The sequence below is a fragment of the Scyliorhinus torazame genome, chromosome 1, assembly GCF_047496885.1.
Source record: "Scyliorhinus torazame isolate Kashiwa2021f chromosome 1, sScyTor2.1, whole genome shotgun sequence".
NCBI classification, from domain to species: Eukaryota; Metazoa; Chordata; class Chondrichthyes; order Carcharhiniformes; family Scyliorhinidae; genus Scyliorhinus; species Scyliorhinus torazame.
The window spans coordinates 185,880,730-185,894,523 of record NC_092707.1 but is presented as its reverse complement, the minus strand read 5'-3'; the positions used below and the strand labels follow the sequence as shown (position 1 = coordinate 185,894,523).

The window sequence follows — 13,794 nt, the reverse complement described above, 5'->3', positions numbered from 1 at the left end:
AACCCTGTTAGTTACGCATGCATACACACACTTCCGAATTGTGAATTATTAATCAGAACTGCTTGAACACTTGTGGTTTGTTTTTTTTGTTTCCAATTGGATTCTAATTCAAAGTTTCTTGGGTTCTCCCGGAGTGGTTTTCCACTTCTATATCGGGTCCCGGCGGAGTCGCCAATTTGTTGCTCTTATTAGCCTTCGTTTTACTAGCTCTAATTATGTCACCTTTGCTCACGAGTCGCCAGGTATCTTTCTGATACCACCACGTGGTTCAAGCTCTAGTTATGATTAATAAGACAGCACACCGCTTAGTAAGATTAAAATCAATGGTCATTTATTCTGTACAGCAATAAATACTTACACAATAATCCTACTATCTATATCACTACCTACCACTACAGGCCAATACTTAACTTTTGGGAATGGCCCACCAGGTCAGGGAAACGAATGGCTTATCAAATTGGGTCTGGCCTGCGGGATTCAAAAGGCTGATATAGGTCGATGGCTAGGAGTCTCTATCGGGTAGCGATCGCTGGAGTCAAACTTATGGTTGCTGGTCGATGGTTCTTGCGAAGGTTGCGAGCAGGAGAAGAAGGGAGAGAAGGGTCGATCTGAACTTGGCCCCTATCTTTATAGATCCCAGGGTCTTGCCGCCTCTCGGGGCGGACCTTGACCCTGGTCCCAAGTGATTGGACTTGTTCCTAATCACTGGGTTCGATATGCTCCAATAATGGGGCGATTCCTTGATCGGGGGGTGGTCGTTCACCTTTCTTTGTCTCGGCCACTGCTGGCGCCGAGAGGTCTGGATCGGCATTCAATTGCTAATATGTTGCAATTGTTCCCAGGGATAGCCGATTAAACTGCAGATGTCTGGGTTGATGTGCTGCTAATGGTCGCAGGTATTGATCTGGGCCGACTTCCCCAGAGCCGAATATGCTATTCTGTCTGCAGCTGTCTGTTTTTGCCCTGTTGGCTGCTTTTCCCATCAGCCTTTTCGGTTAGCCATTTTACATCGGGTTTTGGCCAAATTAATCGGGAATCAGCCATTTTAGGTGGCTACACCACCTAGCTTACTTGCGCAGTAATCTATTTGTGCCTATTCTATTTGATATATAGGTAATTGTAAAACATATCTATTGTTTTCTTTCTCTTGAAAGAGATGGCTGAAGGAGGACCTAATAGAGATCTTTTAAATGATGGGGCTTGATTCTCTGTCCTGCCACCCCACAGTTCCATTTCACCCCACTGGCGGGATGCTCAGTTATGCCGGCTGGTCAATGGGATTTCCCATTGTGGGGCAGCCCCACGCCGGCGGGAAACCCCCTGGGCTGCTGGCAAAATGGAGCATCCCGTTGGCGGAGAATCCAGCCCATGGTAGATTTTGTTAGAGTAGATAAAGAGGGAATGGGGAAGTGCAAAACTAGAGATCATTGATCTAAGATTGTCACCAAGAAATCAAAATTGGTAATTTAGAAGAAACTCTTTCACCAAGGGAATAGTGAGAATATGGAACTCCCTTCCACAGGGAGTACTTGTGGCAAATAGTAATAGCATTTAAGAGGAAATTAGATAAGGATATTAGGGAAAAGTGACTTGAGAGTTTTGTTGATAGCACTGGCTGAGGAAGAATGGGAGTAGACTAGAATAGAGCGTGGCCTTTCTCAGTGTTGTATTCCATGTAACCCTTACAAATTGCTAATTGATGAATGTGTAGAATGCCTGACCCATTGGCCTATCTGTCTCAGCTAACAGTCAAAGTGCGACAAGCATTGCTCCCCTCCTTGCGAAAGATTGATTAGTATAATTATGCATGGCAGGATCTATGGCATAGTCTTCAGCACAATGTTGAACATTTGTCACATTTACTAATTGTGTTGTCCTATGTTCCATGTCCAGGAATGTTTGATGTCGATACTAATTTAGCAGTTTTACCCCAAAGATTGGCTTTTTCTTTCAATGTGATGCTTCTCATTTCTAAAACACCTATTGATTTACTAATTTGTAACCACTCTTTATTCTCTGGAGGCATTTTCTATCTCCCTTGAGTATGAAAGTTTAGTGTCAGTCACAACATCTTGCTGGATCTCAATCATAACAAAAAGATAATCACAAATACATGTTGTACTATCCAATGACACTCAGCATAACTAACAGATTTGCTTTGCCATAGAGATAAGAATATCACCATTGGGAGACCTCTTGGCCCTCTATTATTACAATACATTCTACTGCCATTAAGATATCCATTGCATTTGTGCATAGCAATAAATAAAATACTCATTATTTTTGTTTGGTGCAGTTGTATTTAATTGATAGACTTGGAGTGTGCTCAATGAACCTTTTGAGATGCAACTGAAATAGACTCTTCCATTGAAGAGACCTGAAAATAATGTGGGAATATTGAGAGCAGTCGTGATTAGAATAAATTTTGTGTTACAGGGCTGGAGGTGTAAGTTGCTCACAGTTAGAGACAATTGCAATAGTCTCTGAGCTCACAAGGGAGAGACCGCTGAGTCTCCCGAAGTCCCAGAAAAGGTGTTGAAAGTATCAGGTTGTAAACAGTTGTGTTGTAAACTGGCATTGGAATGAAATTCGAGTTAGCCTGGGAGGGGATGAGACCAGTGAGACTGTGTTGAGGAAACATTAGGACGGCATTACATTATGTTATACTGTGTGAGGGGGAGGTTCAGGGCTGATTTGCCGAGCAGGGGGGGTCCGGGGGTGGGCTTGGATAGTCACTATCAACATGGCCCTGGCATGGTGGAAATTGCAGTGGGCCAAGGGGGCAACTGCACCCTTGGTGCACCGCAAAGTCCACCTCATCAGGTTCGCAATTGTAGAGACCACAAGTGAATCTCGCCCACTTGATTCCTGGCTGCAGGGACCAGAAAATTACATCAGGGCTGAGCATAGGGCATCGGGCAGGCTAAATAGGCCATTTGCATCAATTTCCACGCTCTCACTGGCATGCAGCACGGAACTCATTCACACCGCCAGCATGGGGTCGGAGCATGGCGTTTGGATTGGCACCCGCCGCCGATCCCGATTTTTCCCCGACCAACGCCCGATTCTCTGTCCCATCAGGGAACTCATTCTGGGCATCCCGGGTTGGAGAATCCTGCCCAATAAATGTGGTAGTAAAAAGTAAAAAGGTACTGTCAAAGTGAAAGAGAACACGAAGTAGCAGGAAACCACAGGGTAACAAAGCACTAGTCAAGACAGCTTTAGAAGCATTGTGTTCTGTCATGAGCCCCACACCTTGGGAAGAATTCACTGGCTTCAGGAAAAAAATACAGTGACAATTCACAAGGGTGAAACCAGAGATAAAGGGTTTGAGTTCTGATTTGTTTTTAAAACGAGTTTAATTTGGGTTACCTCCTTCAAGAACAAGAGGGCTAATGGCTCATTTGACTGTCGGTGAGGGGAGCTGATAAGGTGAGCAAGTCGCAACCTTAATTGGGAATGGGTCTTGTGATAAAAATTATCCTCGAAAATAATTTTTCATTAAAGAGGGTCAGAAAAAAAATGGGATGCATTGCTGCAGAAGGCCATGAACGCAAAATCAATTGATTGTTTAAAGGAAGGTGGATGCATTTGGAAAGTAAATATATTGTGGGATATGGAGAATGAGTGTGGAATTGAACTACAGCAGATAACACCTGCTGTTGCTGACAACGTGATGGAGCAGTCTTGATTGTCTAAATGGCCTAATCCTGTTCCTATGATATACTAGCCCAGTTAATAATTAAACTTCATGACCCATTTTTAAAGAAAATATTGAATTTAAGGCCATTTGTAAGATGAAGTCGGCAGCAGTCAACGACAGTTTTAACATCAGGATCCCTTAATCAAGTGGGAGAGCGAAAGCATATAATTTTGGCAGGATCATTTTATTAAAACGGATTTCTAGTGAGGCATCACTCATTAAAACTATATCAGAAGTCCTTGTTTTTTAAGCACAGTTCCCACGATTTGTAATGTCCCCACTTATTTCCAAGGGCCGGTGCAGACACGATGGGCCAAATGGCCTCTTTCTGCACTATAAATTCTATGATTCTATGATTTTGGGCAACCATCAAATTGGGCAACTAGGCTAACCATTTGCCATCATCAAACGCATCATTTAGTAAAAATGGTTCTTACATCATGTGGGCGAATGTGATTTTCCCACTGTATGCAATGGAGAGTGCAACCTGACATTGAGATCCTGGAGGTGAGAGGACAATGTGGTGTCCGACAACAGGAAATCCGTAACCACCATTCAAGATTATATATTCATTCCAAAAATATCAAATCATTTAAAAAAGCAACTTATTCTGATCCTTTGCTCAGATGTACTTTACCTGTCACTTTATTCAAATGATTTACAAGGTCTCTGCCAATCATGGACTGGATTTTCATCCTCGAGATGTGTGTCAGGAGTTGGGAAAACTCTTGGCTCGGCCTGCCCACCTCGGGGGAAATTGCTTGCAAGGATTGAATTTTTAGTATTGCCATGGACTGGTGTGACTGGAGTCAGGTCAACTTGCAAAAAAACCTGGAGGCAGCCATAGGGCCTGCTGGGTACTGAGGTGAACTGTTTAAAAGGCCCATCTCGGTGCTGTGGGGTTTTGACCTAGCTAAAGACAGAAATGACCTCCATCTTTCACTACTTACAGCCCCTCTCCCACTGGGGCGCTTGCACCGTCCATATCACTTCATGCCCCCACCCACTCCCATGGCCTCTCATGTATCCCCTTGGGTGGAAGCTATGCCTCTCCACCCATCTACATGGTCCTCATAGCTGTTGTGCCAATCACCTCACCCCCCCTCCCCCCATGAATCTCATGTCCCCTATGTCAAGCTATGTGCCTCTGCCAACCCGTATGTGCCCCTCATGCCACCATGCCAAGTGGTAGCACTTTCATGTCCATTGACCCACCATATAATATAGAACCAATAGGATGTGTAAAAAAATATGCAAAGGAAGTCATTCATTCGTAACTTTCCACTATGTTGAAAATATGTACTTTGACTACAGGGAAACAGAAGTGTCAATCATCCAGATCTTTTAAAGGTTCAATATCTGAAACTACAAGCACTTGTGTAATTATGCACTTTCACAGACTTCATTAGTCAATTTAAAAGAGATTTATTTATAAGCCAGCTATAGGAGATGCATGTTTGCAGCTAAGTCCAAAGTACCTCATCACTCAAAATCCTCCCCCTGAGGTGAACCCCCACTCTGGGTCCTGATTGATCACAAGATCATGTGATCCTTACTCTACCGTGTTGCCTTTAAAGGGATCATCGCCACAATTTGAAACTTTTTAACCTTGTATAAATAAACATTGTGCAGTTGACAACATTGATCAAATAATTTTACCTGTCAATAAAACAATGGTTTCACTAGGTTCTTCATTGAACTTTTCACTGAAAACTACAGGTATGATACTGGCTCAGGTGTTTCAGCACGCTAATGGATTTCTGGGCTCGCAGCCAAGTCTCATTATGTGCTCTTGGCTGAGAGTACAGACATCCATTAGAGTACTAAAACACCTGAGTACTAAAACATCCTGATTATCCAGCCCCTTGACTCTGCATCCACCCTGTGGAGTGCCCCCAAATGGAGGGACACTAATCTTAATTTGACACTGTCTCTGTCAGCACAAGGAAAATGCAAGGCCTGGTTTTTGTCTACATCTGGAACCTGGAAGATTGAAAAGATCACGAAGTAATAACATCTTTCAGACTCACATTTGAGATGTGTTATCAACCTGATTGTAAAGCAGAGCTGCGAATTTGTGAAATATTTGGAATTGTAAACATTTTGGATTTTAATGAGGATTGAATTGAATTTCTTGAATTGTCCAAAATGATTGCGTGCTTAACAGTGTTTAAACCACGCTGTTGTAATTCATAGAATCATGGAAAATGACAGCACGAAAAGAAGCTATCAAGCATGTCGTACCTCTGTTGGCTGTTTGAAAGATCTGTCCAATTTAGTCTGAGGCCCCGCCCAGCTTTTTCCCCATAACCCTGCAAAATAATCCTCTTCAAGTGCATGTCTAATTGTCATTTGAAAGACTCAATGCAATCTGATGGTAGTGTGTCCCAGATGTCAAAAACTGCACAAAATAAATTATCAGTTCCCCTTTAGTTCTTTTGACAATGATTTTGATTCTGTTTCCTGATCCACTTGCCAGAAGAAACCGTGTTCCCCCGACATGGTCCATTGAAACCCTCATATTTTAATAGCTTTATCGTGTCTCCCTTTAACTTTTCCTGCTTTAAGGAGAACAATTCCAGCTTCTCCAGTTTGACAGTTAACTGAAGTGCCTCAACCCCGGTATCGTCCTGTTATACTCTGCTGTATACTCTCCAAGCCTTCATTTACTTCCCTATATGTGATATGAAGAATTTTACACAGTATTCCAGCTGAGGTCTAACCAGAGATTTATCTGGGTTTACATGACTTCTTTGCATTCACTGCCATTTAACTATACTTTTGCTTTTTAAATACGTGTAGATTTTTGAATTTCCCTCCATTTTATCCATTAATCTTTTTTCATATTCTCTCTTTGCCCTACGATTCTGTTTGTTTTTCTCATTGTTTACTGTACCTAATTTATTTTCTAAACCAGTTTTATTTTAACACTTATTTCCTCTGTCATCTATGGAGCTCCAGCTTTGAATGCCCCATTTTTTCTCTTTATGAACAATATGCTTGGTTTGTATTGGATCTATGGCTGACCTGAAGACCCGTGTGTGGTTGTATGCATTAGGGGTCATGTGGGACTGTGAAGCCGTGATGTAATTGGCTGACAGATCCCGGGTCCTGGTTGGACGTTGGCCTCTAGTTCCGCCCTGAAGGCGGAGTATAAGTACCAGGAGTCCTCCCCCGCAGGCAGTCTACTACTGAACTGCGGGGGAACAGTCACGCTTAATAAAGCCTCATCGACTTCACTCTATTCGTCTCTCGGAGTCTTTGTGCGCTACACCGTGATTGCTACTTTACTGCTTTCTTGGCTAGTCTTTGTTTCCACTCCATCTAATAATAAAAAGAATAATCTTTATTATCACAAGTAGGCTTACATTATCACTGCAATGAAGTTAGTGTGAAAATCACCTACTCGCCACACTTCGGCGCCTGTTCGGGTACACAGAAGGGGGAATTCAGAATGTGCAAATTACCTAATAGCACGTCTTTCGGAACTTGTGGGAGGAAACCGGAGCACCTGGAGGAAACCCACGCAGACATGGGGAGAACGTGTAGTCTCCGCACAGACAGTGACACAAGCCGGGAATCGAACCTGGGATCCTGACGCTGTGAAGCCATAGTGCTAACCACTATGCTACGGTGCTGCCCATCTGTGCTAGATCTTTACACAAACCACTGAAACAATCTCTCTCCCAATTGGATATTTCCAGAGTTTGATTTTTCTCTTTCCCTTTCCATAATTCCTTGAGGGTCACCAGACTACAGCAGCAGGGAGGAGAGACAAAGCGCACAGAAATCTAGTAGAGACAAACAGCAAGAGAGGAAAAATAGTGTAAAAAGAGCTGAAATTAGTTGGAGGACAAAAAAAAAGTGTCATAACGCCCAGACATTAAACAAAGCTAACAAGCAAGTTTTTGGAATGCTAATGTGTTGATGTCAAAGGTGTTAGAAATAAGGTTGACAGACTATGGACACATGGGGTTTTAATATAGTGGCTAGAATGGACATTGGGCTTAAACCTGGACAGGAATAGGAAGTAAATGTATGCAAATAATGTTGTAATGTAGCGAACAGGGATGGGGGCATGGGAAAGAAAGGAACGGGTGGAGAACATTGATGAAGAAGTATTGATCAAGAATAATGACCAAGATGGTGCCAGGCTGACGGGGTCTCACCACAAGTCAGTACATGATCAGATCCACGGGGGCAGTCCAAAAGAATTAAATCCACCTTCGGGCTTTCTCTGCAGTGAAGATCGGCAGTGGATCAGAGGCCATCAGCTCCTCATGTTGGTAGAACCAGCCAAAGCGGTGAGAATAATACACCCACCAGAGGCCCAGGATCACTGTGGGACCTAAGACAAAACTGAGTGAAGACGGGAGAGAGTTGACAAGGTGGGAGTCACAGAAGAGAGGGTTGCGGGGGTGCGGGTCGGACGCAAGGGGTGGTATTTAGTGGTCGGTCCTTTCCTGATGCTGTATCCTTCAATAAGGCACATTGTAGTGCCCCCCTCCCCCCCTGCCAAGAGGCAGTTGGTAAATATGCCCGAGTTCGCTGGGCAGTGTTTGGGAAGTGCAAAAAAGCAGTGTGACCGTCATTTAGTCCTTGAGCCACCATTAAATTGTGGTGAGCTCAGAGCTAATAAGTGCCAATTGACATTCCACCACTGGTACCTGGAAATACCGCGTCAATCCCCTTTGCCTTCCAATGTAATTGGCAGGAGAATTTGTCACCACCGGGCCTTTCCCACGATTAAGTGGGCCCAACCATGTTTCCGACTGCAATGGGCTGCATTGAATCCATCCCAATAATACAATTCTTGAGAGATATGACCTACTAGAGGGTTAGAGGTTGAATCTAATTGGTTTGAGACAACAAATATGCAGAAAAGGATTTTGTTACATTGCTGGAGATTTCCTATAGACATGCAAATATTAAGATGAAGGAGAGGAAAAAACTTCATGGAAATGTAAAGACAGAGCAGAATTATAGAGGACTTCAATAACTCTAATATAAACTGAGAGGAGAGGGGTGTATGCAGAGTATAGGGAAAAGAGGGTGAAGAATTCCGAAAAGGTGAATTTTCGCCACATATTTCTAGCCCGCCAGGAAGGAAACATAGATGGATGTGCTCTGGAGAATAAAGTCGGCCACCTGAGTGCATTTCAGTGGGAAAACATCTGGGAATAGTGACCATTATATAATTTAGATATATAATCGATTTGTAAGGTAATGACAAATGGTTAGCATCATTTGCACGATCTGGGTGGCTGCCTGGGACAAGCTGGGACAGTGTAATTAGGGGAAACTGTATCTCTGAAATGGAAAAGCAGCTGCTTCAATCCGCTTTTGTAACTAATATGATGAAAGGAGAGCAGAACAATCTGTCAGAATCTATTTGGATAATGCCTCACAATTGTGAGATCTTTCATTTCCAACTTTCAAAGGAAAATAGTTGTTGGATAAGAATTGATAAAAATGCATGCTTGAAGAAGACTCTCGGATGACAAATTCTTCAGGATATGTGTAAAATATACATTTAAATTCATCCTCATTATTCAGAAAAGGCGAGAAAGGTTTCCAAATAATCCCTAAGAATGAAGTGCAAAGGGGCTATAATACATTGAGCTGTCAGGTAAATTGCAGTATTCGCAGCAGTGTGATTGTCCATGAATTTCAATAAAACAAATTGTGAAAGAATGTGTTTAAATTTGAGATAGCACTCTGAGTGAGGGATGCTTTATTACTTTGGCACTTTAATAGATCAGTGAGTTCCATTCATTTGTATTATTTATCAAGCTAATATTTTTTTTAAACAATTTTACTTTCATATTGTTGCATCCTGGTTTTGCAATTGCATGCCGTTACTCTATCTTTGTTATTACATTGGGTTGTATTGTGGCTTTCAAAAAAAGGAACAGGATTTGTTGTTAATGATGATGAGTCTTCCTCTTTGCTGCAAACACATATATTTTTCCAAAGCAAGCTCTATAATTGAAACCTTCCTCCATGAACTATCGCAAACTGGCTGTGGGGGTCTATGGAAGTGGATTGGAAGGATGACAAAATTCACTAAAAACCGTTGGTCAGTGGCATGTTCTGGGGGAGCTGATGGTAGCACCCACTGACTATACCATAAACAACATATAATGCACTTTCAAGTGAGGAAAATAAACCTGTGGTGTTTTCCTTAGCATCATGATGAATTTGTGAAAGGTAATTTGAAACCTTTTTAAAAAAAAACACAATTTTCTCTTCTGAATCCATACTGGCTCTTCCTAAACAACGTTCACTTTTCCATGTGACGACTAATTCTATCCCCAAAAAATTGTTTCCAGAAACTCGCCCAGCATTGATGTTAAATTGACTGGTTTGTATTGCAGGGGCCCCTTATTTCTGAAGCTTGAGTGCGTGTGCGCTTGTGCGTCCTAAGTTCTTCTGAACTGTTCCCAATCCTCAGGCCTGTTGCTTTTGGTCTGAGGTTACAGGGTAGACCATTTAGGATTGAGATGAGCAGAAGTGTCTTCAACCAGAGAGTGATCGGACTGTGTGATTTGCTTCCACAGGAAGCAGTTAAGGCCAAAGCACTGTGTGTTTTCCAGAAACAGTTAGATATAGCACTTGGGGGTGAAGTAGATTAAAGGATATTGGGGAAAGGAGGGATCAGGCTATTGAATTGGATGATCAGCCATGGTCATAATGAATGGCAAAGCAGGCTAGAAGGGCCGAATAGCCCCCTTCTGCTCCTATTTTCTGTTTCTATGTTACCCAAATCTATTATGAATGATTGGTGCTTTTTTATCTTGATAAAAACCGTAAACTTTATTTTTAAAATATCAAACGTTGTTTTCAGTCCTGTCATGATCATCATGATTTTGGAGTTTGTGGTCATGGAAGGAAAATAGTCCCAGTGCACAGCTGACCAGAATAAATACCTGAAGTTACTGAAAACTGGTCAGCTATATAGGCCAGGCTAGCAAACTACTCTACCCCTATATGTGTAAAAAATGTATCAGTGAATTGCCTGATCCTAAACTTCATTTTTCTTTTTTGTTTCTTCCTTTAGCATCCACTTTCTAGTGTTCCACACTGAAGCTGTTCATGATGTTCTGAAGGTGTGGGATGGATCACTGGAGAGTGGCATTCTGCTAAGGGAGATGAGCGGCTCCACGCTTCCCCCTGATATCCACAGCACCTTCAACTCCATCACGGTCCAGTTCGACACGGATTTCTTCACCAGCAAGCAGGGCTTTGCTATTCAGTTCTCAGGTACGTGCCAATTTACCGAGGTTATCAGCACCATCGGTGATTCCGATACTGCGAGCAGTTGAATTATTGCCCAGGCATTGTGCAAAATTTTCATCTGGAGGTTAAATTTATGTCCATGGTCAGGTAAATTGTAAATGGTCTGTGAAGGGAGCAGGCTTCCTGGCTCAAATAGCCTTTCCTGTTAATATTCTATATATTCTTATTACCTGAAATGTTTCAATTGAGATTAGAGTCGTTTCAAGAGACTATTTTTTCTATGAATATCTCTTCACTTGAAATTAGTTTTGAGGCACAGTATTCCCTAATTGAAAATAAAAGCACGTTACTATTTGAATTAAAAAGGTGGAATTTAGATGTGTCTCTTTTTTAATCCGCAAATTACACCTGATTAGATTTATGTTTTCTGTTTAATTCAATAAGCATAATAACCAGGTTGATTCAGATTAACTACCTTCAGTTCATAATTTTATGGGAAGTAGGAAATCTACGTTTTCAGCCCATAATAAAAAGCTCTGCTGATTCTTTAAAGCAGCATTGATTTGCAATTGCAGCAGCTCATTTTATTTCGCATTTTATTGCATATGCTTTGTGTAATTTCAGATTATTTAGACATGTAAAAATTTGTTGCTGATACTTCGAGCAATCATTTTTCTGCACTTCTCCATTGTGTTTATGCGCATAAGGAACAAGAAGGTCAATTGTCCATTTGGAGAGCATTCTCCAAGTGGGCGAACCCTCCCATTTTGGAAACCAACAGCATTTTGAATTACATTGATCTCCGCCATACCTGCTATTTTTCCCAAACGTTTATTCTTTTACCTCAAGCATTTCTCCTGATGTTCATTTTAACATAATTCTCACAGAAATTTAAATTGTTGCGGACATTGTGGATGAAACAAAGTTACCTTCTAAAGGGTATGAAAAATAATGCATTTTTTTTAAACACGAGTCTGAAAAATTGAACAAGGGGCGTGGAGCACTTAATGAACAGAGTCAGGATTGAATCCCAGTCTTGATCAATCTGTTATCTTCATCCATCTACAACAGCCCTCGCTCCTGTGGTATTATCATAACTATCAGCATTGCAAGGGTTAATGTAGTGTCAAGAGTAGCCACTAGAGGGAGCTGCAGATACAACTATATGAGGCAGTGATGCTGGACCTCAGGGGAGGAGTGTATTCAGGATATAGCTAATGAAGGTCATAAGAGCAGATCGTGTGAGAAGGTTAGATTATAGTTTATACCAGTAGTGAGATTAGAGGTAGATGAGTGTAGTTAGATGTTATTGATCAGTTGTGTATTCTTAAGGACTAAGTGACGAATCCCAGTTTAGTAGTGTAAATAAAATCATAGCTTTATTTAAGTTAAAAGCTATTTGGTGGTATTTGTGAACACTACACCAACCATCCTGAAATAAACAACACAAAGAATGCCAGAACTCCCTCATATTTTGTCTCACACATTCATGTTTCAAGGGGTTAATTCGGAAGTGAAAGGTTATCGGGGGTAGGCGGGAATGTGGGGTTGAGGTTACAATCCGACCAAACCATGACCTTATTGAATGGCGGAACAGGCTCGTGGTGCCAAGTGGTCTACTCCTGCTCCTAATTTGTCTGTTTGTATGTCCATGTGATGTGTTTTGGGACTCTTCCTCCTTGTTCAGAAGATTGTAAATGTGATGAATTTAGGAAATATTTACATATATTGGGCGCATTTGGCGGGGTGTTCCTTGACGGCTGCATTTGTGAGATTGTGGCCCGCATTCAACGGTACTTAGTGCCAAAAATCAGTCCCCACAAGCTTCTTGCTATTACGGGCTGTCTCGCCGTATGGTTCTCACTGGTAACAAGGTGGACCTGCTTTTATGTGCTCCCTCACCACTCACTCCCAGTCAACACACAAGCACGGCAGCGCGTAGACCTGCTCCTCACTTATGGGGATGCCGACCTGGCCAGGCTTCTCAACGCTGTGGATGAGAGGCAGGGCACCCTGTTCCCCCGTAGGGGTCGGAGGTCCAGCAGCCAGGTCAGTAATGCTGCCTGGGATGCAGTGGCACCGGCTGACAGTGCGGGCAGCATGACAAGGAGGACCACCGTCCACTGTCGGAAAAAGACTAATGAATTCCACCGAGCTGCAAGGGTAAGTTATCACCTGTGTCCTGGCATCAGTTCCATCTGCCACCCCTCAAATTTTGAAACCCCACCAATCAGAACAGCCACAAATATGGGCAGCACGGTAGCATTGTGGATAGCACAAATGCTTCACAGCTCCAGGGTCCCAGGTTCGATTCCGGCTTGGGTCACTGTCTGTGCGGAGTCTGCACATCCTCCCCGTGTGTGCGTGGGTTTCCTCCGGGTGCTCCGGTTTCCTCCCACAGTCCAAAGATGTGCGGGTTAGGTGGATTGGCCATGCTAAATTGCCCATAGTGTCCAAAATTGCCCTTAGTGTTGGGCGGGGTTACTGGGTTATGGGGATAGGGTGGAGGTGTGGACCTTGGGTAGGGTGCTCTTTCCAAGAGCCGGTGCAGACTCGATGGGCCGAATGGCCTCCTCCTGCACTGTAAATTCTATGAAATCACTGGCTGACACCTCGCACCCTCCCCACATCCGATCTTTGCACTTGTTCCTCAGAACCCCCGACACCCACCAGAACAACCCCTTTATGCCCAGGTGCAGTGTCCATAAATGCCACCTGCTATAGACCCCTCCCTCCCCCCCCCCCCCCCCCCCCCCCCCGACCCATCAAGCGTACGGCTCACAATGCCCTCTCTTTTTCCCACAGGAGAAGATAGCCAAAATGGGGGTGGGATGCCAGAGATCTGGGTTCTC

At 43.0% G+C, this 13,794-nt stretch overlaps 1 protein-coding gene across 1 annotated transcript in view; it reads left to right on the top strand.

Moving 5' to 3' along the window:
* csmd2 (CUB and Sushi multiple domains 2) overlaps positions 1 to 13,794 on the top strand; it is a 995,459-nt gene that overhangs the window by 523,564 nt on the left and 458,101 nt on the right. The window contains exon 22 of the mRNA XM_072502405.1: positions 10,764 to 10,966. Within this exon, the coding sequence (XP_072358506.1) occupies positions 10,764 to 10,966 (203 nt within the window). The remainder of the gene's footprint in view (positions 1 to 10,763; positions 10,967 to 13,794) is intronic.